Raw genomic sequence first — 27,969 nt, 5'->3', positions numbered from 1 at the left:
TTGTTTCGTAATCTCACTTGCCAGAAAAGTCTTCGATTTCGAATTAATAATAAAATTAACAATTTAATATACGTATAAATAAAAAAATGGTATTTCAAATTTTGGTTGATAATGTATAATACTAAACACTAGTTAACCCGTGACAATTCGAAAAAAAGACTGACAAAGTTGGTATAATCTTCAAGATTGGATTTTATTCGAGTTAAAAGAAAACAAAAATTGCATACTTAATGCTAAATAAAAAAACATATTTTAACTCAGATTTGATACTGTACGAGACAAAAACAGTTGTCTTCATAAATCTCTGAGTATTTAAAGAATAAGTTATAATAGCTTAATCACCTGTAACCGTGGCAAATATTGCTGACTTAGATAACATGTTAACTTAAGCAGTATTTTCTAGCGATTGGTTCATTTAAGCTTGATTACTGGTGAACATAAAATCATTCAGTTTATCACAACAGAACAGACATAATATGTGTACTTAAGTACATTGTAAGTGTAAAATTCGCAACTACGTAAACTTACGTATGGACTTATGTAGAAATAAAGAAAAATTATGAAAAATATTTACTAATTATAAAAGTAAAAAAGAAACAGTTTCTTAATCTTTTTCCAAAGATATCATCTGCCTGAAAAAGATTTTTCTAATACTATTTAAGCAGAAAAAGGGATTATTTTTTGCACATCAAGCGCTATACTTCTGCCCCTCTTCAAATTTCATTCTTTTAAAATTGTGCAACACTCGTTCATGTTACATGTATCAATATCCTGATATATTATCAGATGAATCTGATAATTAAAAGCGAACTTTTTTTTGCCTTTACCATTGCGATCATCCATATTGATGGACGGTTTATTAAATACAAGTTTATTTTTAACATACTGAGCAGTGGACAATGGCATACAAGAATCATTAATTGCCATTTCCATTTTCACATTTCCTAGAAAGCCTTTATAATCCTCAAAGAAATCCGCATCCTTCAAAAATCCACCGAACTCATTCGTATTGGGCACTAGTCTACTAGTAATTTCATTAATCTCCTGTAGACTGGGTAGTCTGACTTTAGGCTGTACGAATGGTACCGTGACATTTTTAGTTTCACACGATTGTTCCAAGGTTTGACATTGAGACGAGACGGTATATGCAATTTGCAATTTACATGGCCGCTTCCAAGTGTGAAGAGTAGCTGTAGAGAGACGTGAGATATACGTTTTCCAGGAACCTATGATTCAATGAAACAAGATTAATCCGATTAATTCTAATGAAATGAAAATTCGGATCATGAAAAAAAATCTGAATATTATGCGAAGATAATTATAAAAGTCAAACAATGATTCTCATTACTGTTTGTTGATCATTATTGTAAACCATTATTGTAGAACGAGAAAAAAAATTCTTGCCTAGTTTCCAAAATTTTCGGGAGAATTCTACTTCACCGTTTGTCTCCACATACTTAACTTGAACGATATCGTGTTTATCTCTTCGACTACATTTTCTCTTGATGGTTGGTACCATTTCCTCTTTTAATTTTATTCTATTAATGCTATGCTCGATTTCTTCTATGTCGGTCGATAAGATGTCGAGCTTGAAAAGATTGGAGAGATCATTCTCGCTTAGATTGTAAAACGTGTCGTCCACTGCGCCAATTTCCTTCGTATGGATTTTGTTGTGATTAATGTCTGTTATGACGTCACACGTCGACAATGACCTTTCCATTTTTTGGAGGAACGGCTCGCATATTGTACTATTATCATTGACGAAATTATTATGTCTTGTTTGACATTCTTGCTGTTTTCGATAATGACACGAACAAAGCTTGTTTTTACATAAAAACCTAACGTTAATTAAAGTTTTATTTCTAAAATTAAAATTGTTTCTTCTCATTCCATGAAATCTGTAATTTTCATTTTCACGTATTCTTACCGAGTTAACCTTTCTTTTTCGTAATTGATATCAGTGGTCGATATAATATGTGAGAATATATGCCTTGAATTCAGTTTACGACTTCGCAAGAAGGTAGACACATGTTTCCTGCCTTTGATCAAACTGCCAAACCAATACAGGACCACATCCTCCGAGAGCTGACTTTCTAAACCAGAAACAAGACCATCGACCAAAGCGAAATAACTATTCGCGAATGAAATAGCTTGCGTATGGTTTTCCATTGATAAACTACCTAAAAAAGGGTAACGAGCCTTAGGGTGGAATGTTCCCAACTATTTTTTTAGATCAAACCACAAAAAATACATTAAACGTTCGAACATTCGAACAGGAATTCAGGGGAAACAAGAGGGAAATATTCAGGATGACAAACTTTCTGTTTAACGCGTTTTCTTCCGAAGAAAATGGAAAAATGCAGATTACTCTTGAATAGTAAGGAGACAATTCCAGCTAAATCAGATAGTTCTAAAAACATCTTGATTACATTATCACTTTATTTAATACAATCAAAATAAAATGCTATCTTCCTTTTCCAAATGTACACTGCGTGTTTATTAATGGCACATATATGTTTCATTGTAAAAAAGGAAGCGAAAGGCTAAGATATTGTTTGAAACACGGAATACTTAAAAATGATATCAACAATTACTATTGCCTGAAACTTAATCTCTATCTACAGAAGGGATTGGTTATAAATTCAGACAAACATAAAAAAAGGTCAGGTAATATTTGACAAGAAAACATAAACCAGATTCTAAATACAAATAAGAATAACGATTTATAGACTGAATCATAATTTTATAAAACTATTTATTTGCACAGACCTAATTTAATCTCTTACCTTTATGTCATTTCGTTATACACATAGATACACAACATATAATTATAGTATTTATATAATAGTACCTATACACTATTATAAGTTATGAATGAATGTACTTTTACATATAATAAAAACATTGTAATATGAGGAAGTATATTTATTTAATGCATAGAACTTACATATGTTATTTTAACATCAATTAATAAATGGTATTTTACTAACTATTGTGTTTGTACATTATCATATAGATAAGTTATAATTATTAATTTTGTTCCAATCTTGTTTGCTCCAAATCAGATTGTACGTCATCTAGAGTTTGAATCTGTTGCCTTTTTTTATTCTTTTGTATATATAACACTAATGCTTTATTAACTTTCAAAAGAGCTCTGTATTTCTCACTTACGGACGAAACTGATTCAGATATTTCCCCTGAAATATTATGTAACAGATTGATGATTTATAGTAGCAAAAGTGTTTACAATTTGAAAGGAACTACACACATAACCTCACTTTTATTTCAAATGTAAGTAATTCGAAAACATGATGCTAAGATTGAAAATTTGCAAAACTTATACACAGAAAATATTTAACGATATATGTAACATGTTTTACCACATAATTAACTTCATTTATAAAAACTTTCACTTACTTATAGAAGATGCAATATCACAAATAGTCGATTCTTTTGTAACTCTTGAACGTTTCAATAACTGTTCCATTGTAATAAAGTTAGGACTCAATCGTTTACACCATTCTTTTTATAAAATTAAACTAAAATAATGGAGCAATACAAAAAGTGAAAAGATCCTTCACAAATGCTTAGCTGCAGCCCCAAATGGCGCGAAAAATATCCAAATCAGTCGATCACATTTGTCACAATTATGTATGGACAAGACAATGTACAGAATACTTAAATATCATGTAAATACCTTTGCACTAAATCCCTTTTCACTCAAAATCACAATAAAAGACAAAATACAATTGTAAGATATTTTGTGATAAAATTTACCATGAAGCGATATATATTACTTGTTCGATTATCTTTATACAATAAATTGCGAATATGAAAGCTTTCTTTAGTGTTTTAGATCTGAAAGATCACGAAACAATTCGTGTACTTAATGTGACATTTAAGTGATTTCTTAAAAAACTTTCGTTAAATGTTTATTTTAAGTCCATTTATGTTTTTTGTATGTGTGCAAAAAATGTTACCAGCAATTGGATATTGTTTACTTTATTTTACTGCCATCTTCTTGCTGACAATGAAACATTATACCTTTCACTCGTGGATAATAGGTGTCGCCACATATACGATATGAGCGTAAATCATTTTTTCAGAAAAATAAATTATTAATAAGTTAAATATTAATAACAACTAATGACATACCACGTACATCTATCTGCAATCATATCAAAATGTATTTAACTGCCGATTTCTCGACTTATTTTGTTTTAATCTTAAATCTTAAGAACACAATTACGAAGAATTATATGTAATTCTCAATAGCAATTTTGAGTTATTATTTTGCATTAAAAGACTATTTATTGTTGCCCGTAATTCGCGAGTTTCCAAAGAATATGAACCGAGTTGATCGACCCGGCTAAGTGAATGATAATATAATTTTGCAATTAGAGGTTCTACAACCATATTGTATGCACAAATCGGAGGTTTGCATTTCATTTATTTTTATTACGTAATTGATTTACCGTTGGTGATCGACGACGATGAGGATGAAAATTCAATATTCAGCGTTCATTGGATAGCGTTCATTGATTTTATTGAAGCTCCGCGTAATTCAATAATTCCAGCGAATCCAACGTACGATTTCCGTCGCGCGATAGAGATGACTGGTTCGATCGACGAACTCTGCGTGGATTATATTTTATCAAGATCGTGAAGATCACGCGAACAATCTACGAAAAGGAGAGTACCACGGAGAAGGACTCTGCGGGTAATGTTGCTTATCGAGTTGCATGTCCGAGTGCATACTGGACGAAACGAGAGATCTGCGGTGGGTAGACGAGAAGCGTCGTTTTTTTTTGCGCCACCCGTTATAATTACCGGGGCCTTGTCACTTTTGCCGAGGCACGGACCGCAGTGAGGTATCTCGTTGGTGCGTCGCCCGGTACGTCGTTTCGTGCGTCGCGGTCGCGTCGCCTCGACCGATCTGAAACGCGGCGGCTACCTCAAAGCGTTCGCTTCGCTTACTCAACGAACAAGCAAAGGAAGTGCAGAAGAAGTAGACGAAGAAAAACACGTGAGACTAAAGACAGAGAAAACAAAGGCAAGCTACGAACCGGTGTGTTCGAGTGACTCGCGTCACGAAATTGTCTCAGCCGGCGCACGTGAACGGCTGAATTTGCAAAGAGCAAACACGTGCGAATAACCCGTTTTCCATTACATTTCAAGCTGCTTGAAAGAGAGAAACGCTCGTCGGATATTATAGTTTCGCAATGTGAAGGATAATGTCGAGCAACGAAGAAGAACGAGGTGAAGGAAGGTTCGAAGCAAAGCTTTAGATCGATGAAAATTATGTACAAAGGCACGCACGAGACAAGTTTACTCATAGATAAAACTATACAGCTAAATGTTGAAGAGAACCGACGCGCTTTCCTTGCAATTTAATCCTATAGGATGTTGTACGAATTCAATTTTTTGTCTGGCGGTGAATGCGGCTTAATTACATTCGGTAGCGAGAAAGATTTAAAATTCAAAGAGGAACGGTAGTGGGTCCGGAAAAAACCGGTACCTCGCCTACGTATTTTACGCCACTTTCTTGCGTGTACGCACGCGTGTATCACTGTCTCGCTTCATCGCGCTCTCTCGAGTTCTCCTCAAGGACTCTCTGGAAGGCCCATGTAGCCAGTAAGAGCTTCACGATCGTAACACGGTAGCCAACACGGTGGTAGGTTTAAATCATATTAAAGCGCATCCAAGCACCGGGAACCGTAAGCCTGGATTACTGCTACAAATCGTCCCGTACAGGGAATTCCGCGTACCCAACTAATTCGATCGCCTTTCAAAGGTCCACGCTAATCACCGTCTGCATCCTTCGCTAATTTTACATTTTGCTTCTGATTTTTTACACCTACGTGGACGATGTTCGTCTAATGTTCCATTAAGCCTTCAACAGTGTAGTTACCACATACATATACATACTACCTTCTTTAGTTACAACGTATTATCTATCATTTTAAAATACTCGAGAAAACTGAAGTTTTATTATTTTCTCCATCCAATTTAAAGTACTTGGTTAGTACTCCGTAAACTTTGCTTTAGACTTGCAAAATATAACGAGGAAAATAAATTAATCTTATACAGATATTACATCTTTACGGTTGTATTTTTCATTTTAGTTCGTAATACTTCTCTAAATCGTAGACTTGGGATAAATTATTCTTAATTATAGATGTGTACGTATTTCAATCACTTTAGCACGAGATGATGCTGCAACGACTAAAGTTAACCAACCGCAATTCATTCTTCGACATATTCCGATGTAATTATTAATATTCATTTCTTCTAAAATTGCAACAAATCTTCGAGATAAAAAGATAATAAACTTCTAACTTATTCATTCTGAATTCTTCGTTATTGTAGTACAATATCTAAGGGTTGACGTACGCGTCTGTCCTATCAGCATATCGAAATACGCATTTTTAGAGTTTATTTTTTTCAACGACATCGTTCTTGCCATTCTTTACTTTCCGAACTACGATCATTAACACCGTTAGCGAGAAGCTATTAGAAGAAATATGCGTATAATCAATACTGCGATCTTTCTACCGCTATCAACAGAGCAGAACAATACGAGAGACGAACGGTGCGTGATAAAGTGTTCTCGTGGAAAGTTACGAAACAACGTGGGCAGCGACAGTAGAAAATGGCGTGGGTCGTGACGGCCTGAGACCAGGTGGAACGTGTTTATACAAGATACGACCTGATAAGACATTTCCGAAGCTCGGCAGGAAGGTACTTGCCGCAGACACGAAATGACCAATGTCCAAAACCGATCAACAGCATCAACAGCCGTAACTTAATTCTCTAACATCTTGAATAAAGAGTAGAATTCCTCTCGAAATTTCAGACATTGCATATTAAACACGAGTCGGAGCCATGGTTTTGTTTCGTAACTAGAACGTTAATCGTCACACCGGCCTCTTAAAAGTCAAACTGATCAATGTCACCTTTTATAAATTTCCCAATTTCGTTACCCAAATACACGATTAATGTTCGATACTCGAGATAAAGCATTTCCACAAGCTCGTATATCGTAAGCAAATAACATAAATAACAGTAAATTCTAAGGACAATAAATAAAGAAAGAGACATTTGTAAAATATCATCACTTTTCCTTACGTTTAAATTTATGAAGTTAGTCGATGTGATTTCTGAACTGTTCGTATAACGTAAACAGGGACCACTGATGATGAATTCAGAAAATTTGAAATATAGATAATAAATAATGATTTCGTGATATGTTTCCCTTTATTCAAATGCGCGCCATGACAATTTTATTGCTTTTTAAATAAATAATTCTGGACGAAATTAATTTAGCATAAATTATGGCAAAGATACTAAGGAAGATCCCCTTGAAATTATCAGCTGGATTGTAAGACCCGCGTGTAGTACATCGGTCACGATTTTATTGAGTCCATAAGTGTGAATAGATCTATTGAAAACTCAGGCATTCGTAGGTGACACGAAATTGGGTTAGTATTCGTAGCGAGCCATTGTGATTACATAGTTCTATTTGAAATTCAATCCGTGAATCGTGACGGAAAAAATAATATTTAGGAAATAGTAGTAATAATTCTTTACATGTCTCGAATTGTAATGCAAATTATACCGCATCTAATTTACACATGATCTTTGGAATCGTGATTTTTTAACCATAAGTAACTTCAAAAGCCTAGAGAATGCGAAAGTATGCTTGTTCGTGGCGCGATGCGGTTTGTTACGATCGAACGATTTGGAACAGATACCGATAAATCTAGATATACAAAAACGTGTTTTATTAAAAATGGTAGTCATAATTTTGTGACCCGTAGTTCAGAAAGAAATTCGGGCTAGCTTTTATTTGATAACAGCAGCAGGACCATTCGTAACCGTGCCATCAATTTTTCCTCTTACACCGCACCGTACAGATACTTCCAGCCCACTTTGCCTCCGCGTTCTCTATCTCTCCTCTACTCTCTTTTTCTCTCGCTTGTCAGAGCACCAGTAGCACTATTGTATCGCCTCTCTTTCTCCCTGCTTTTTATGTCTCTTTTGTGTTCTCTGATGCACGTTCAGCTCCCGTTGTACCGATTGAGTGTTGACCCCGCTGCGTCACGCTCGCATGCTGCAGTTTGTTCGAAACGATATGCAATCAGCGGCAGAAACGAGAACGAATTTCGAGCGCGTCTAAACTCGTGGCTATGGTCACATTACAACATATCAATGGTAATTCGCGAAATCGTAACTTTTAACCTGTTAATCGAGAGAGACGAGTTAATTGGCCATTCGAAATTCCCAAACGATTGGATATAATAATTTATGCGCATTTGTGAATTATTAATTCCTAGATTTTTATTTCCTGATTTTACATCTTTTAACGACCTGCTTCGTTTCTACTGGAAATAAGTTGTATCGTGTTTATATCTGGAAGAATTAAGATCGATATCCGAAATTGTTTTTTTTTGTGTTAACTTTTAATTTCACTATTATGCTGGTCATAGAATGACTCGTCAACAGATTAATATCCCTTACGAAGGATAAAAGAAAAAGGAGGGAGTAAGGGAAAGAAATAAAGGAGAACGAGACAAGTAGAAGATTCGTATCGTAAGGCAAGAAAGAAATCATACGTCTATACGGGTCGAGGCTCGAGATAGATGATTGTCCATGAAACAATGCCGGCGATAGATAACCGTTTCTACGTACAGGATTGTATTTTTAGTCACGCGACTGCACACTTCTCTAACATGAGTCGTATACATAATATGTGCGTGCAAGGATGACCACGCGTGATGGCTTCTAAATTACACGAACCACTTTTCTCTGATCCACGGAGAACAGCCAGAATGCTGCGTCTCCTATCCAACGAGAACAACACCGTGATATTTCACGAATTTTATTAGAAACTTCATTCATCATAGTACAGCCGTGTGTTATTTACGTAGGCAATCAGTGGCAAGTATCAGTTTCGGAGCGTAAATTGACTACAAAATTGGGAACGTAATTTATGCTGCGAACGTATCACGAGAGATTTTTGATCCGCACGCGATATAGAAGCGCCTATACGGAATCGAGAACAACGTAAAAAGACGAAGAACGAAGGAGACCTTGATCGAGATCGACGTCGTATTTGCCATTATTGCACGAATTTTTTTCTGTTCGCGAAATGAATGCGCTCGAGAAATCAGGCAAAAGCAGATGTACACTGCTTGCTATAAATATCAGAATATTTAGCCTACACGTTAGATTTGCTGGACAGCTCGAACAAGTTCTACTTTATTTAATATTTTACGTTGCGGAGCACACATGATGCGAATTACTATTACTAATTCTACTATTACTAATAATAATACTATTACTAATTCGCGTCGTACTAAGTATCAGCGCTGTCCTTCGTAACTTAAAGTAGCCTAATATTTGTTCGTTTATCGGGACACGTTGAAATATTTGCCCGTGTTTTTTATGTTTCATTCAAAGTTATACCGTAAAGGTTGTTACAAAGTAATGACTAAATATTTCAAGCTGAATGGAGAAAAAAGAAACAAAGATGGCAGAAGGAACGACGGAACTTTAGTCTTTTCAAATGTTTTGGAATGGTAAATAGGAGACTTTAACTATAGAGAACACAGTAGACGTCCCAAAATACTTATAGCCGATAGTGTACATACCTTCGATTGAAAATAAACTATAAACTACGATACGGTCAAGGTATACGCGATAAACAACGAGAAGAAAAACGTAGCCGCAATCATATTTTCAATTCAGACTTCAATAGAGGAAAATGCGATCATTGGAACAAGTTATTCGCATATCTTCGTTCTTTTTTTTCTTCTCATGTACAGATGGAATTATAATAACCGACATTACCTTCGAGAACCGAGTACGTACTTATTTACTCTACAACACGGTAAGACGTCGACACTAATATTTCATTTATGTTCCCTTTTTTTCAAGCACGGAATCCTCATGAAGGTTAACGCTTGTAAAAAGGGGCAAGAAGTAGCCTCCTTGGTTGCGCAAAAATTCACAAAAACGGGACAGAATAAAGGAAGTTTCTCGTTCGTGGAACTGTAATAACCCAAAAGACATAATCACTTACTTATTTGAATTCCGAATATCCGGAATTATATTCGATCATTCTCAGAAAGATATTTTATAAATGCTGTATTGTATCCATATATGTGCATAGTGTTTCGTGAAAGTCTACCAACATTTCTAGGAACATTTCTAGAAACGTACGTATCATGTGTGTAACTGTAACGGTATAAAAATATAATCACTCGTGTCCCAATACAGCGTTAACGAAATTTCGAAAACTTTCGTACAACGCACGCAACGTATTCGTAAAAATGTCCTCTCATAAATATTCCAACATTTTCACGAGCTACTGCTGTCGCAATATAGCTACCTACATTATGCTATAATACAGCGATTCTGCTGATCCCAGTAATGAATGGTTCCGCTCGAGAAGCCTCGAGCCGGAAGGTTATCGTTTATTGAAAGTTTCGTTGGCAATAGCGGAAGATGGGTCGCTTCTGTGTTACGTGCCGGCACCAACGACGTTTCATACAGTTTGATAGAATTACGAATACGTTCTCCTTAAAGCGCATTCGCGTAGAATCTAGCCGACAGAAACCACAGTGAGTTGGCGACACGTTCGATAAATGGCCCCTCGCCAACATTCCGACTGTTCCTTTTTCCGTCGGTGCTCTTTCACGACGCTATCTACGAGTCTATCCAGCACCTTAAGTATATACAACTTCATCGAGGCAGGTTCGCACGAGGCGAGTTCGCACGAGCCGACATTGATATTAAAAGGGCGGTTTCGCGGTAAGTGGCTACGGCGAAGCGTAACGGCTCGTCGATTAAGTTCTTCCTCGTATCTGCCCGCTTTACACGACGCTTTATGCTGATAGAGTTGCGTGAAAAAGGCGATTAAGGGCACCCGAATCACCGTGCGAATTTACGAGATCGTCACACGAGAACAGGGTAATATAGCGATAACAATTTTCTGTAATTTCTACCGATTAGTAATTAGCAAGTAGAGAGATTCGTTACTTTATCTGGCTCTTTGTCGCAAGATAATCGACACGGGATCTATTCTCTCCCCTGTTTTAGATTTCACTGAACATCGTGAGCGAAGATCGCGGCAGAAAAACACCGCAAGTACATTTTCGGTGGTCTTTTTTATTTCAATGGCACTTTACCATTGTATACGAAGGAATTTTAACACAACTTCGCTGAAAATGAAAATAACCTGTTAGGTTCAAGGATGTATCTCTTTTAAGAATGGCTGATAAGCGGATGAAGTTTCATGAGAGTCAGAGCTATAATCGCGAAGGCGAGCGATATTTTGAAAATTTTTAAGAGGATGACAAACTCACATCTGCCTGTAAAAATAGAAAGACAATTTTGGTAATATGAAATGTACGATAACGCATGAACTTTTTCAATTGTCCCAAATTTATGGAACGTGTGAACAATTTTCTGACTGGTCGTAGCTACTCTCGTAAGAATTCATATATTCGATCGCATCAAAGTATTCCTCGGAACATTAATTCACCAGAAGGTGTATTCACTGTAACCTATAGTCTTAGCCGGTGTAAAGACAATCTCCTTGCGCCCGGTTGATATATACTGAAATCGCTCCATTAAATATTTATACACGGGCGAGGAACAGGGCGAGAAGAGATGCAAATTACAGCATACGAATGCATTGCCTCCGTACACTTGGCCCCATCGAAACGAGAAAGAACACAAGTGGCGTTGCTCGGCAAACCGTGTCGAAATCAATTCATCCGTCCCATTTAGATCGCGATTCTTATTAAAACCACTTAATTTCGTGCCGATCTTCGAAGCGTTTACAAGTCTAAGTGACGCATATACTACATAATAGGCTGGCCGAATAATTTCCATATGAGAGACGCGTCTCGAAACGGACGACTACGGTCCCAGAAATCTTTCTCCAATGTCAAATCTATCGACAAAAGGAGGAGAAGGAACGTTCTCTCGAGAATGATCCAAGACCCAAGAGATCGAGAGTTTTGTGGATCCGCATCCGAGGGTCGAATTCGATCCTCGCATCTCGCGTGTCCAGACACGCTTCGCTGTCTCTCCTCTCTCGCATCTCTAGATCTCTTCCTCCCTCTCGCACCGATCATCCTCTCTCTCTTTTTTTCGCCTGTTGCCTCTTCTTCTTGCCCGCGCACACTGACTCACTTACTCGGTGAAAACAAAAGGAGCAACTAGTGTGGGCAGAAAACGAGAGAGAAAAAGAGAAAGAAAGGGTTTGGAGGAAGGCGAGCGATAGCAGAAACGAAAGGATGGAAGGACCGGAGGAAAAAAGAAAGAAAGGTCCCTTCTCCTTCCCCTATGTTTCTGTCCTCCTCTCTTCCGCGGTTCCAAAGGAATCGTTCGTCAGCGGTGCGTTCAAGGAAGGGACGAAGACGCCGAATATCCGTAGATAGCGGGATAGAGGGTGGAACGGAGAAGGAGAGAACGAGGGAAAAAGAAGAAGGAAAGAGAAGCGCAACAAAAGTAGCCGTGATGCCGTGCAAAGCGAGCAAACCAAACGGACAGCCGCGGAGGAAAAAGATGAAAAGAGCGGCCCTTCGCGGCAACGCGGAACGAAGAGGGGAGGAAGAAGAAGAAGAAGAAGAAGACGACGACGAAGAAGAAGAAGAAGAAGAAGAAGAGACCGGCTAAACGAACGAGGGGACCTCAGGGATGTAAGGTGGAAACTTTCGTGCCTCGTACGATTAGATGGATCGCTTGATCGAAACTACGAGAACATCCTGTAATTGTTACCAAATTTCGAATATCAACAGATCTAATAAATATTGGAGTTATAAGATTTGTGTGTAGATAGGATATCTATAAGATTGATGGATAATTTATGTGCGAAAAAATTGTTCATGCTGACAGAGAAAAAAATAGGAAGATCGTCGAATCAACTTTATCTGTAAGATTCTATGTATATTTGTTTTTACACCTGATGCGAACGAGCGTCAAGCTGGCCAGAAAAAGGCAAGGGTTACGCAACGCGGTGAACCATTTGTATTCTTAGATAGAAAAATAGATAAACCGCGTGCCTCGTTTTGTATCTACAACCAGTCGCACAACCGCAATACCTCGAGCGCCTTCCTAGTAACACGTTCAATCAGCTGGCCGATGTTGTTCAAGGCTGACCTTTCTCCCGAGGAAAACTCAGTTACTCCGACCAATTAACCCACTCTTAAGTCGTAAACCTAACCCACGATGGTGGCCGAAGGCGGACACGAGATCGCTGAAAAATTCAATTCACCGGACGCTGCTGATAGAGCAGAACAAGAGAACGCAACGAAGCGAAAAAGCGCAAGTATCTCGATCGGTGAAGCGAAGTTCGAAGCGCGAGGAGTCGATGAACCGAAACAAACGAAAACGCGTCTCTTCGCGGCCGATACTCGGTCGCTACGTCCCTGGGCCATGGTAGAGGAGATAAAGGAGGTGAAAGTGGAAAGAAGAGAGGAAGAAAAAAGGCAGAGCTGGCAAAAGGGGCAAAACCACGCGCACTCTCGGCCTCTCTTCTTTCCTCCTCCGCTTCGTTCTCCTCCTTCTTCGTCCTCCTCTCTACCATATAGAGTGTGTGTAGTAAGGTACAGTACGGCAAGATATAGTGCCACGGCGTGCGCATTCGACTTTTCAGCGTATAGCCGCACGTGTGTCGAGAAGCATAACGTGCACCGGTTCTTCCTGTGTGCGGCTATGTACCTGCGTGTGTACCACTTTGGCATCATCCTGTTCGGTTCAGCCACGGCCAGGTACACACTGGCGAGCCAGCCCGATAATCGCCCGATGTCAAGGTCCTTCTCTTCGTTCCCCGGTAGCCGAAACTTCTTCTTCGACCAACACAAAAACGATTCCCGTATTCGTCGATCCGCGCCAATTACAAACGCGCGACCTATGTTCGTTTCGTCGAACGTTCGTGTTAATCGAACATCGCTCGCCACTACCCGCGGTTACTCTTTTACTCTGTACGCGGCGTTAATCTTTCTAACCGGCACGATCTGCGGCTTAATTGCTTCGCTAATTATATTATCAGCGTCCGGCTACCACTAAACGACTGACAAATTTCCATTGGAAACGAATACGATCGAATATATCGACGGATTAACACGAAAAACGAAGACGAAAGAGACAAAATCAGAAAGAAATAAGAAACGAACTTTCGCGAAGTAAAATCAATTTCTTACGCTATTCGCGATATTAATACGAAGCACGTCGATCGCCAGCATCATTCGCCTATCAAAACTGGTTGATTTAAATTGCCTAATTGTAAGTTCCTCCAGTTCGTCGTCCCGTTCATCTGGGTGGAGTCGATGGCGGTTGTATTCCCCGCGGTAGCCGGTGCGCGTAATAGCATTCGGAAGGAAGACAGGAGCAAAACGAACGGTGAAACGAGAAAAAGGAGAATACCGAGGATACAAGAAAGAGAGAGAGAAAGAGAAAGAAGCGGATCAAGGGGGAAGAAAAAAAGAGATCAAAGAGGTGTATCGAAGAGGACGAGAGGCTTACAAGAGGTATACATCAGAACAGATTAAAATCGTCGAATCTTCCTCCATTTATGGCCTCGCCCATTGGAACTGCAACCACCTTTACAACTACGTTGATCGCCATACGATTTCCTTCCAACTTTCTTTTTTTTTTTTTCTTAACACCAACAAAAGTACATTCTGCTCTCGAAGTGTAATTCGTCTAATTTCAAATTACAAGTTTTAACAATTTTTGGAATTTATACGCAAACGAATATACGTTTTGAACGAAAGTTCGAAAATCGAAAACTTAAACTATAGTCTCTTAAATTACAGACCAATAATTGTTGGGGTTCGTACGAGAACGAATATACATACGTATCAAGGTTGGAGGATCGCGGGCTTAAATTCAATCGGCAACTTTCTGTCAAAGAATTTGCATTGTAACGTGTTGCATCTCTTATCGATCCTCGGTCTCGTCGCATTTAGATGTTCACATTCGCTCGCGGTATATCGAGATTCTGGCCCATGGTCATCGCCATTCTTTGTTTGGCGCCATACACACCAACTTGCACGACTCTCTAACGATCGCGATTTCGACCGTTAAGTAAGTTCGCATTGTTCGATCGGCTTTACCGAAGGACGATGGCGCTTAGCTTCTTCCAGTTCCGAATTCGACGGGAAAATTTCGTGAACTGTAAATTGGCTCGCGAAATCACTGAACCACGGCCTGCTCGTTTCGATGTACCGAGCCCCGAAAGAATTCTTTAGCCATCGTAAAACCTTCGGAGACACTTTAATAGCGCGGCCGTGTATGCGAGGGGGGATCCTTGGCGTCTCACATTTGTGATTTACACGTCGTAAAGGCTACGAGCAAGATGCGGTTTGTTCGTGCGTATACGCTGTGTCCCTTCGCGACCAGATTTAGCGCGACTGATTGTGTGCTTACACTACACACCCGTATCTCGTCGATGCTGTTCGACCTGTTTGCGTTCTACGTAGCGTGCAAGGGCGCGATGACGTCATTGGTGCATGCCCTTGTGGAAAGGTCATCGGGATCGAGAGAAATTGTTGGAGAAGTGCACGAACTCTTCTCTTCTTTTATCATTTGGATTATTGAATTTTATTAATTCGATGAAATTCTTTCTTCTTTCCGTCTTGTATTATTATTTTGCGAGAAAAGAAGGTTAATGAGATTTTTTTTTAATTTGAATAGGAAATGAAATCACTCGCTTTATCCACGCGATAGAGCCGTTTCGGAACATTGGCAATGATCGCAAAGAAATCCTTGATTCAAAGGCGAACTTGCGCCTATTTTTATGGAAGGTTCGAACGGGTTTTTATCACGGACTAGTAATCTCGCCGACAGCTGACAGGCAGTTAAGATTCATTAATGCTGTTGGCAGCGATTCAACATCCGAGAAAAAAATAAATTTCTCGTGCGACAAGAGAAGTATACGGCGACTCAAAGAGAACAGATGTCTCGTCGGCGGAACCAGAGATGCTTCGGACTGCTAGGAACGATTGTACGAAATAAATAATAGCATGTTTTTAATAAGAGAGGGAGAGAGAGAGAGAGCGAGGCGAAATGAAAAATATATGCAACGGGCAAGAGAAGTAAATAAAAAAATGAAATCTCGTAAAGAAGGTGACAGATGAAACAGTAGTTGTGGAATAAGGACGGAACAAATTGAAACGAAGCAGACGAATTGAGGAACGGGCGATACATAAAAATATGGCGTTACAGAAGTCCAAGCCCGGAGAATTTGCTCCGATATTTTAATGGCGCGGCACCCGGTGCCTCCTTTTTCTCCCTGTCCTTATTTCGTTCCGTGATATTTTCTTCCACTCTTTCCGTTTTTCTCTGTCGAATCCTCTTCGTCTCGGCTGCTTTTTCTTGGCTTTATCAAGACGCAATTTCGAGCGAAAACACGGCACGAATTTCAGGTTTTTAACGGGCCAATGGAAAATCGATTCGACTCGCACGCCATCGCTGCCAATTCATTCCGCGCCGTATTACGACTGTTCGTATTCCGCAGTTGTAGCAGAACGGTAGAAAACGGTATCCCCGTCGATTACGCGGTTTTTTGCCGCAATCCATTCCACAGAGTACGGTTCGATTGTATTCATGCTACATTTGCCAGAAACCACGCGTTCCGCGCGTTTAACTGTAATCCCTCTTTCTACAAGCAAAACGCGTGGACGAAAGAAGAAACCTACGATGCATCGTGTAGGTACGCATGTACGTAAATGTACAAGTATGTATATACACGGGAAGATACAGAAATAACAAGATATCGACGCCGTGACGCGCAGGTTGAGTCAGGCTATTGCACTGATTACGATTATGTGAAAAATGTAATCGGATTCCCCTTAGCAACAACAGTGTCGCCGAAGGTAAAGCTAGAAGTCGTTGCCTGGCGCACAGAGGGTGTTGAATGATATCACAAGGACGATAACCATCTCTAGTCGTGGCACGATGCAATTTGAACTTTATCTCGATTCTATTGTTATCGCTCCATTCAATATCTCGATTAAATACTTCTCATACTTTGTGTTCTTCATATTTCTCTCTGTGTTTTTTGTTTCGCACGTATTTTATATCTCACGCTTCGACATTCTTCTAAATTTGTCCCGTTCGGTAAAAAAAGCTTGGCCGTGCATGCCGCCACATTAGTCGAGTGGTTAATGATCGGTGTTATTAGACCGGTACCATCTTGTCTCTTGATCCTACTAAAGGAAACGGCATGGCCTCGAAGTGAGGTGACTGGTCGTACAGGAAGATCTACGATTAAACTCTTTGCGACAGGCGAACGCGTGTTTTTGCAGTGATCAAACGCGACAAGGAATAACAGACCTACAAGCCAGTTGTAAATTTTAGCATTATAAATAAAGAACACAAGGCAACGGAGCAATCTCCGTGGACAATTATTCACGACCAACTATGTTTCCTGTAATATCGAATTTTTGTTCAATCCATCGTTTTCCCGTATCTTTGCACGAGAGAAAAGAACGCCTTCAGACTTTCGCCGTAAATGCATTCTCTAAATTTGTTTTTCTAACAATGAATACCACTAGAGATAACGAGGATATTGCAAACGGGTCTTTATCGCCGTAATCGTTCGATGCAATCGTCTTTATCTCTGGATTCGATATTCAATGTTGCTTTGTTTCCTACGATAAATGTTTCCGGTATTAAAGTGACCTTGCTTAGAGTAGAAGCGTCCCGTGCGACAAGGGGACGAGGGTGAGCTGCAGATCGTGACTAAAAATGGCGATGCAGGTCGAGCTTTTAGCCGAAGGCAGATCGAGATCGAAACGCGCAGGATGATCAGCTTCCCTCTTTTTCACGGTCATCCAGATAAATCTGACCTTAATGCAACCAAATCTAACATTACGCGGTACTTTTGATACGAACGACATATACCATATATACGAATTTGAAGGGTAAGGGAGAAAAACGAGGAATATCCATTTTTCGTGATATTCCAAATTTTAACACATTCTGTTTATGCGAATTGCCACTGCGAAATTATCAAATCAAGATTATAATGTTCAAAATGTCTCTGTTAGATAACATTAAAGATTTGGTGCACTGGTTAAAAACATGGAATATCCACTTTGTACTGAAACAAAACACGGATAAGTAGCGTACAAATTTCGTTGTATGAACAATACGGTTGAATTCATCGAATGTTGTTCCTTTCCGAATGGACTGAAATATTAAAACTTGATTTTCTCAATAAAGCTGTTTTGCGACACTGCTTGCTTTACCGCTTATTCCTCGTTCACATTCCATATGTGCTCCACGTACGCATGTTTTTTTTACCATTTTTTAGTCATTTATGCAGAATAACGTGATAGACACGTGGCACGTGACTAAAGCTAAATCACGCATCTATGAGTCAGATTCGTGCACGAGTCGCGCAATTCTTTTGCTTATCGATATCGGTTTGCTGTTGTTCGTGCTGTGTATATTGCGGAAATTTAAAGAAATATAAATGCGTAGCATACACGCGATATGTAAAATATCAAAAGTAAAATACTCGCTATAATATTTAGTAGGTGAACTAATATTACGTAAGTAGACTTATTTTAGTTTTATTCATAAATACCTATATGAAATCGCATAAATATCCGAAGTTTACTAATACTAAGAACACGAGATCCAGGGTACATTTTTTGACATTAATTTAAGTACGATAAAGGTCGTGATGATCATGATTGTTGGTGATAATGGAGAGAACAGAGAAGAGGCTGCCGGAGGCTGATATACGCGTACGTTTAATGCACACTGTAAACTCGACAGCATCTACATGCGCCACAGGTGCACCGAGGTCCGATACGTTATTAACTTTACCATGAGAAACATTTTTCACTTTACGCTGAAATAACAAGAGCAGAGATGAACTTGCTATATACGTGTATCCGTTCCATGCGAAGGTCAGAACGGTTTTTGTAAACAGGTTTGCCTGTTTCACAGCTTAACGAGCGGTGCAAAAATACAATGCAATCTCTTCTCGAAATTATGGACGTTTTGTAGAACATTATAAGCGACCAGAATCTGATACCAAATTCATATACCTTCAAAGACCTATCTATGACGTAAATCTTTATATTATGGCGAAGTTTTACTCTCGAATCGTGTAAAAAAACACAACAACGAGACCTTAGACTGATTTTTCTGGATATTTTAATTATCTACAGCATGGATATAATGTCATCCTGTAAGAAACTTGCTACGAACCGTCCCATTTCCTTGATTACGCGTAACTATTACCGCTTACGTTAACTACGAGTCTTGTAATGAGTAATCAACGTAATAGCTATAAACAAATACTTCACAAATAAGGAGCTTATAACAAAACCACCTCCTTCGAGTTTTTTCACTTTCTAAGTAATAATGCATTCTAGCCAAAAAAATTTAACGTACAAAGCTAGCTTAGATTCAAATCGATTATTAAACCGTGTTCAAACAATCGAGGAATGTGGCCATCGCACGGAAGAATTATTATATTTCCATTGTCGTATGCGGACAATTCAAGGGTCAGTTCCATAATTTCTTGTTCGAATGCCAACCTCTTGTACGCCAATCGCCGCTTCTTGAATCCCTTGAATCACTTCGCGAATTGCTACGTGCTTTTCAAAGTTAGCTTTCCACATCGCGGACGAGCAATTTCTGCTACAAAAGTCACTGCCTGGCAATTACGGTTTCTTACCCGAGGCCTCGGTACCGCTCTTGGCTCTCCTTTCTTTCCCGTATCTCTGATGATCCCATGTGAACGACGAAGAAGTTTCTACCTCCGGAAGCTCGACCGTGAATCGCGGTTTCTTCCGTTGCTATCCGTAAACATTGCGAAGAAACCACACTATCTCTTGCATATTACGTCGTTACAGTTTCACGATATACTTCCGTTTTTGCAGTAATTCTTACAAAAACATCTTTTGTATCTTCTTCAAAGTACATATTTCATCGACTACGTATACCGTTCTAGGTAGCAGATGAAATCCCAGAGAACATGATAACATTTGTAGATGTACAAACTTCACTTCCTTAGGTACCCACGATCGCCAAGTCGATGCAGGTCATTTTTCGGCCACTGACCCAGCTCGAAGGGTTGCAGGCAACAAAGTTTTTTCGTGCTGGGTGTTACCGCGTGCCACAGAGTGACTCTACATTCTACAACCCAACAGCCGGATAAAATTTAGTCCGCTGCATAGTTTAAAAGAGCCGTGAAACAGCGGGAACGTGACAAAAATAAACTTTTGTTCAAACTTTACGAATACAATTCTGAAATACAGAAAGTTCCCTTGGAAGGCGAAATAAGGAAAACAACGATATTGTTTGTTGCGCGAAATTTATCAATGTCCGCAAAATGTACTGACCAAAATGGTATCTGACGTGTCGTACCGTATCCCTTGGTTAAAATGTCTTATTTTTCCAAATTGCAGAAAATTGAAGTTTTATTACTCTCTTGGAGACATGTTCCTTTTATCCAATCATTATTTCGCGATAGTCTAAATAATACGAGGAACTTGAAATGTTTCAACGTATCTTGAAAAATGATAAAATTCTAGATAGGATCACGTGACTAAGAAGGACAGTACGTGTTCAATAAACGCGTTGTCTGGATTAAATTAAGCGACACAAGCAAAGTTAATAAATCAGAAGGTGAAAGAAAAATGTAGGAAAAAAGTGAACGTTTTAGTAGGTTGAATCGCTGGTGTCGGATAGTTATAGGATCCTGCGGAGATATGCTTCATTGGAAATTCTTATATCCAAGAATTTCCGTATTGTTGTCTTTCCAATCCGGTTTTGAAACTAAACGGTGTTGCTAAGGACGAGGGGAAAAAGAACAGTTTTAAACCGTTGACGAAAACGAAGTTGGACGGGTTGCATGGAACCCAACATAGTAGAACATAAGGGTATCCATCCTTCGACTTGATTTAAATCGACAAGGTTGTGTGGCGTTGGTCGGCCGAAGAACCCAATGTTTTAAGATACTCTTCTACTCGGTAGAAACTGTCGCGTATCAAAGAAGAGTTCTAAGAATAAGCAAAGTGAAATTGTTTGAACGTAATTTCTGTAACGTGTCCTATGATCTTCTTCCCAACTTGGTTTTACAATTGACGTTTAAAAGAAAACCAAAAAAAAGGCTCCAACGTCCGGGAGTAAATCGAATTGAACAAGAAAACTGTCCGACTTCGGGCCGAAATTACTTCTTGGAATGCGATCTACAATCCAGTAAGTAACGCTTGAAAAAAATTACAATTGCTCGAGCACAACCACTGCAACCAACCGAGATGCTTGCTTTCTGCATTAATAAAACTCCAAGTAAACGCTTCGGAGAAAGCAAAACCATTCCTTTTCTCAACACCACTTTGCACTTCCTGCGTTCAGAACCGATAATCTTCCTCTTTTTCCATCTTCTTACGGCCGACCAATTTTAGGTAGGCATTGAGAGAGACCTCCAACGCTTTCAACGAATCTGGTATAATATTTTTCTGTTCGAACCGGAATTGTTTGATCAAGAAAGTAATCGAAGAATGTAAAAACTACCGTGATGAATCTATCGATCGCAGAAGCTATAAATTTTAGGTAGATACCAAACGAGATTTTCTACTCTCAATGAATCTAATAATAGTCGTGTTTCCAAGTTTCAATCAGACTCATAAAGAAAATAATTAAAGAATGTAAAAAGTGCCATGATAAATCTATCGACCGAAAAAATAATAAAGGGAGACGAACGAGGAAAAACGATGCATGTATAATTGCTATACCACGCAATATCGTTTAGGTTCTTCTCCCCTTCGACTAACTCCGTAATAGGTGTGAGCACTAAAGGGGTCGACGTCCCTTTCGTAAACAGATCGCTTACGCTCAAGGACGTTAGTATGTATAGTACGCATTGTACGCGCATATGATTACCCTTTGCAGTCAACTGTTCTAATATTCCTATAAACACCATTGCAGATTATCAATTGATTTTAGAGCAACTCGAATGAAACGATGCGATCATCGCAACGAATTATGAATGATAACTTATGAAAAGTAGCAGGTAACGTACTGATTATTTTTTTATTATTCTGTAAAAATTTTATTTCGCGAAACGAGGGAAGAAGGGAAGAGACATTTTACGATGCGCTTCCTCGAGTAACATCCAATTATATCAAATATTGCGGCAAAATAATAATCCATTAAAATCTATATCGATTTTGCACTTTATACACCTTATGAACGGCAAAGATTGTTACGACAAACTCGTCTTGTAAAAAGTGTTAATGACCGATATTGTTCCATTATTCAATAGTCGTCCGAACAGCGAGGCCTTACCTCTCGATGTAACGGTTGTCTGTATCTAAAGAATAAGTTTCATCGCCACGTACCAATTACTCTAGTGGGCGATGATCACGACTGATTAATATCCTGAATTGTTTACACGGTGGCAATAAGTTCTTTTGCCATTTCTACTCGCCGGTTGAACGCCAAACGTCAGTGCGAATACTGCTAGCAATAATTTTGCTTCAGTCAAATAGAACATTCTGGAACAGTCAAATTACATCAGCATCTCCATCGGTCTCTTCGTAGAGATGACAGTGTACGTTACGAACATTTTTCGTACTTCATATTCATCCCGAAACGAAGACGTAGTATCATTAAGGGTGCTTTACACAAGCAAAATAATACCAGGTTTGTCAATGGCTACGTAATTTTGGCACAGGGAACCATGATCTCTTAATGAATGTTTGTGTAACCGGTTCCCTGGTCAGTTTCGTACATAAAACCCACGTGAATATGCTGCACCGTTGGTGCAGCATATTTTTAAATTATCCGTTCAAATACTAAGTATGTTTATTGTATTTGCTCCCCGAAAGAACTGCTACTCTCTTAAAAGCCTTTACGATGGAAGAAACTACGCTCACATAAATCTGATTTGTAACCTTCTTTCGCTTCGTATTCGCTGACATTCTCGTGTACATTCTAAACTATATTATATATATTTGAAGCTTATAGAAACAAAGTAAGAGTATCCCGTATAAAGTTGCAAAGTATCGCACGTGGAACTTAACTAGCCGGAATCTATATATCGATTCGTAAACTGGCAGCAAATTTCTTCGATAGTGTTGTTCCCTCGTGAAAACAAAGTTCTCAACAATGTTACTTCTCTCTATCTACCCTGGACAGGATGATCGTAAACTACCGAGAAACGGGATGAACAGGAGCCAGAAACCGATTCGCGATTTTTCATCTTCGTTACCTGATACCACCTTTTCCTGCGGCAAGTGGAGCACGTATACACTTATTCGCCGGTGCTGCCCTCTACAGTTTCCTTTCATTGGCCCCTTATCTCCGACCGATGGTGAATCACCGCGGCCAACACCGATGCCCAGAGAAAGAGACAGTCGGAAGAAGGAGAGAGGTCCATGGTGATGCTTAGCACGTGTGTGTGGTGGACATGAAATAACCGAGGTAGAACGCGAGAGACAGAGTAGGGAGAAACTGGAGTCGGAGGGGAAGCGTTATGCAGAGAAAGAGAAGGGGAGTAGGAGAAAGAACCATGGGCATGGTGTTGACCGGGCTTTGAACCCTGATCCCACTGGAGTACTACGCCGTAGTACGGCCTCCCTCCAGATTGTTTCGTCCACTCTTCTCGGTTTACCACACTATCAACCCTGCTTCGTCTCCACCCTTTCTTTCATACTCCGCCAACAACGATCTTACCATTTTTCGATACTTTCTGTCCCTGGACAGTTTCGTACTCGACGAAAATCTAACCTAAAGGACATAAAGAAGCTACGAAAAGGTTCTAGGTGACCTTGATGTGCCTTTCGCGGATCACTGAAAATGTTTACAAACAGTATACCAACCAGTCTTAGATGTCTATCGTCGGAATTAACGGTAAACGTGTACGAACGTTTCATTGAGGAAATATACACGATGCGAAGCACGATGCAATTAAGCTTCTTTCGTGTTAATAATTAGGACGTCTAGAAGGATTGGAAGAGCGATTATAGAGGATAAAAAGTTGGATAAAAAAAAATGGTCTGTTAGGAAGAGACCAAACACAGAAGCAGAAGGCACGAAGCACAGACGCCGCGTGTACCTTACAAAGAGGCACAAGCGAGCTCCTCGTCTTGCGCATCCTCGAAGACTTCGAATCACAGGCAACTACCGCTTTGTCCTTACTTGAAGAGGCGGACGGTAGGGGATGGGATGATGTTCACCGATGGTGGGGCAAGAAAGATGAGCAGGGTAGGAAGGCAGGGAAGGTGGAGGACCGTTGCACTGACCGGGCTTTGAACCCACTATGTGGTAAACAACAGGTACGTTGCACTCGTGGCGCAATTTGTAAGAGGCGAATTCAAAGAAGATTCTTCTTCAGGAAGTAGCCGTCCGAAAATAATGCCAAAGACTACTTCGAGTAACGGCCACCGCTTCTAATACTGCGTTCTATTTTTTTTCTTCTCTGCTAAATCATAGAAATTTTCATTGCTTTCGAAATGAGTAGTAATGCGAGATCGTGAGAGAGGAATACGGGTCATCACAGGAAGCAAAGTCAACGGTAACGTTCGTTAAGATACGAAGGAGCCTCGTTGACGTTGAAGCAATCTACATATAGTTTCATAGAAGAACTTTGATATCGTTTCCCGTTTTTGAACGCGCTTCTAAAATCCTCTAACAAGGAAGTAGACTATCGTTTCTAATCGGAGGCAAATGATATCAGGATGGCACAGCGTTGTCGGCTTCCGGTTTGTGAGGCAGCTGGAGCTTCACGATCGAATCTAGACGCCTCTTTCGTAAAAAGGCGTAACATTTTTCCGTATTCGTGTAACGATTACGACCATCTTAGTTTATATTAATCTTACAACATATTTTTCTGCAATATAAGTCTCACTTATGTTTATGTTACGTTATATACTTGTTTGGAAATTAACACGAATTTAACTGATACTGCAAAGTCTAGAGGATTAAAAAATTTGAGTTCCAAAATGTCCATATGCATATCTTCAGAGAGTAGTAACAATAAAAATCGATGTAGATCTACATTATATCGGTATAACTTATACGATTTTCTCTTATATCTCAAATAATATCTAAATGCACCACTTTGAATCTTCGGTCAAGAAGAAATCAACGCCAGTTTGGATAATTTTATGTAAATTTATATCAGTATTTGTTGTGAATCGATATCTCTGTCAATAGGCCTAGTTACCGACATTTTCAGTTCCTACTTCGACCACTATCTGTCGCTACTGTCGCAAAATTCCAAAAGAATATTTCTATTTATTACAATATCCTTTAAAATTTAAAACGCATGATGCTCATATCTTTGTTACATTTTCCAAATTATTCAATTGTTACTCGACAAAATTACATTTATGTTATTATTCTAACAATAACAATTAATAACATATTTATTTATATTATGTGCAAAGATAATTAAAAATATTCAAATTGTCTTTTGTCGAGTGTGTGATAAAGACAAAGTTATCACTATTTGCAGGAACGTTGTCTGCCATTGCGTACATAAATTCTCACGGTAGTGAGTCGATAACAAAATCGAGGTCACTTCCGGCTTTCATCCCCAAGACCTCCTTAAGTACGAAACGTAATTGTGTAAAAATTAAACGATCAATAGTCTTCATGCAGTTAACTATCTTTTTAGTTACATATAAGTATAATGACTGTCTACATATTAACAAAAAATAAACATAAGTATTAATATACGTATGTATATCTGAAATACTTTATCACAGTTTTATAATGTGCTACTTTTTTTGCAATTCTTGCATCAAATGATAATGTATGCAACGCAAGCAACGTTATAATATCAAAAAGTAACAGGAACGTTTAAAAAACGTATAAACGCCAATGTATTCTACTATGTATGTTTTGTAGAAAATATTCTACCAATTAATTATTATTCTAATAACACGTGTTCGTGCTCGTTTTTTTTACAGAAACCCATATTGGAATTTGGGGAATTCTTTAGACAGTAGTGGACGGGTCTACGAACAGGGCACTCTCATTCAAGAATGAACGTCGAAATGTGAGCGTATCGTCTAAAAATACTGTTGGTGGGCCGAGGTGCGCCTAGCAACAGAGATTGCATAGAAGCATAACTATAGTGAACGTGCGTGTTTATACGCCGAGGCACAACGAGGACATGAGTTACGGAAAAAGGAGCCTGACAAATAAAACTTCTTCGTTTCTATAAAACAATTTTTAAAATTTTAACAAATAACCAGTTCGTATCGAATTGAACTTCCTATTCGTTGTATATTTAACAATTATTCCAGTATACTTAAAACTATATATGTAGTACGTTCATGTAGAAAAAGTTTTCGTATCGATGTTTAGTATTTAAATCGAATTGAAAATGTAGAAAATAAATAACATATCATGTTTAACTAGTGTGAAAAAAAACTTGTACGATGTATGATGTATAAAAAGATGTGTGATAAAAGACAGGACATATTTTTATGCGTCTTCTCGAGGCACGAGACGAGTGTATATACAGATAAACATTCAAAAGAGCAGATTACAGAAAAATACACAGACTGTATTTTAAAGAATAGTCGTCTTAGTCCAAAATAACCATATAGTTCTTTATATGTATAAAAAAAAACAGTAAAAAATACTTTTTAAAAATTTGCCTTTCCACGTTGTTTACAGAAATTGAAGACATACGTCGATTTCGATCTATTATTGAAATTTTCAATGTTTCATTGATTGCTTGTATCTACCCAAGGAAAAAGTGTGATTCACTAAAGAAATTCTTGCATAATCCTCTGACCTCGATTTTGTATTCGCGCGACGATCCAATAACTCAAATTGATATTAAACGCGTTGCTCCGGCCAACGTTCGATGCATTATTTTCATCTGACATATAATGAGAAACGTGATTATGAAATCGCGTCAACAACCATAGATTCGTATGACAATTGAACAATTATGAAAATACATATCGTGTATGCATTTTGTATTTAAAATGAGCCAACTTTGTATCAACATCCTCCGTTCGATGTTAATTTACTTGCAAATTTGACCATACGAGGCGATCGTTGTTTGTATTTCGTGTTCATAACCATCAATTTAAAATTAATATAGCAAATTATTTTTCTTTTTTAATTCGATGTAAATCAACTTTTTTTCGATCAAGATTTATACATTTTGTAGTATTTAAGAACAAATGATTGCGATAATTATGTAAACATTTAATATACTTGTTATTATATATTTTTAATTAATACATTCTATTCGTCCTTCAAAATGTTTCGCTTTAAAACGAAAAAAAAAGAAAAATCAAATTGTCACTTACCAAAGCCAAATACATGCAGGTCCAGCAGCACCTGTTTCTTAGTCAGCTTCGACTATTCTGTTGCATACAACTTCCGCCGTTGCACCTGCACCTGTCTCAATTTTTTCACTACGAATAAATTTTCAATGCTCCTGATTCAGCGTAGGGAGATTGTACAGAAGATTCTGATTGTGGATTCAGGAGATTCTAGGAAGCGTATTCTGCTGTAACAAGGAAATGATACATGTGAAAAAGGATGCCAAGGAGTCAAACTAATTACTATGAAGGGTATGAAAAGGTGTTTGTTTGATTGGTGCGGGTAAGGGAGAGACAAGGCATTATTATATCGAAAACTGAACTTCAATTTTCCTTCTACCACCACGTGTAAGTCAGATAAAGTACAATTTAACCCAACAATTTACAAATGACGTACATGTAACACAGGTTTGGATGCCAGGCGTGTAAAGAAAAGATACCAAGCATTTTTAGATAAATCTTTTTTTAATAAACATAGGCATTCACTTATGAAGGTTAGTTTTTTAGACTCTCTTACGATTATGGTTTATATAATATGTTGTCGTTACAGATAGAATTCTTACGCGAATACCAACTGGATATGAGGCACTGGGTATTTCTGCTCACCCTTTTTATTTTGACATTCACCCACACA

General features: G+C 38.6%; 1 protein-coding gene across 4 annotated transcripts; it reads right to left on the bottom strand.

The window, feature by feature from the left end:
• Window positions 1–168: 168 nt before the first annotated feature.
• Window positions 169–27,595, bottom strand: LOC100749058. Of its 4 annotated transcripts, XM_012387345.3 has the most exons (5): window positions 3,418–3,977; window positions 2,991–3,197; window positions 1,927–2,180; window positions 1,405–1,825; window positions 169–1,226 (listed from the first exon to the last, which is right to left on the bottom strand). In XM_012387345.3, the coding sequence occupies exons 2-5, from the start codon at window positions 3,010–3,012 to the stop codon at window positions 721–723; spliced, it is 1,203 nt and encodes a 400-aa protein (XP_012242768.1). In that variant the 5' UTR covers window positions 3,013–3,197; window positions 3,418–3,977; the 3' UTR covers window positions 169–720. The 4 variants fall into 4 exon arrangements, with proteins under 4 accessions (XP_012242768.1, XP_033177465.1, XP_024224333.1 ...); XM_033321574.1 differs by lacking the exons at window positions 2,991–3,197; window positions 3,418–3,977 and adding an exon at window positions 27,321–27,595; XM_024368565.2 differs by lacking the exons at window positions 2,991–3,197; window positions 3,418–3,977 and adding an exon at window positions 4,002–10,260.
• Window positions 27,596–27,969: the final 374 nt, after the last annotated feature.

This window comes from Bombus impatiens, unplaced genomic scaffold (genome assembly GCF_000188095.3).
Source record: "Bombus impatiens unplaced genomic scaffold, BIMP_2.2 scf_0463, whole genome shotgun sequence".
Classification (NCBI taxonomy): Eukaryota; Metazoa; Arthropoda; class Insecta; order Hymenoptera; family Apidae; genus Bombus; species Bombus impatiens.
Note: the sequence above shows the minus strand (reverse complement) of the source record. Positions and strands in the feature narration are given on the sequence as shown.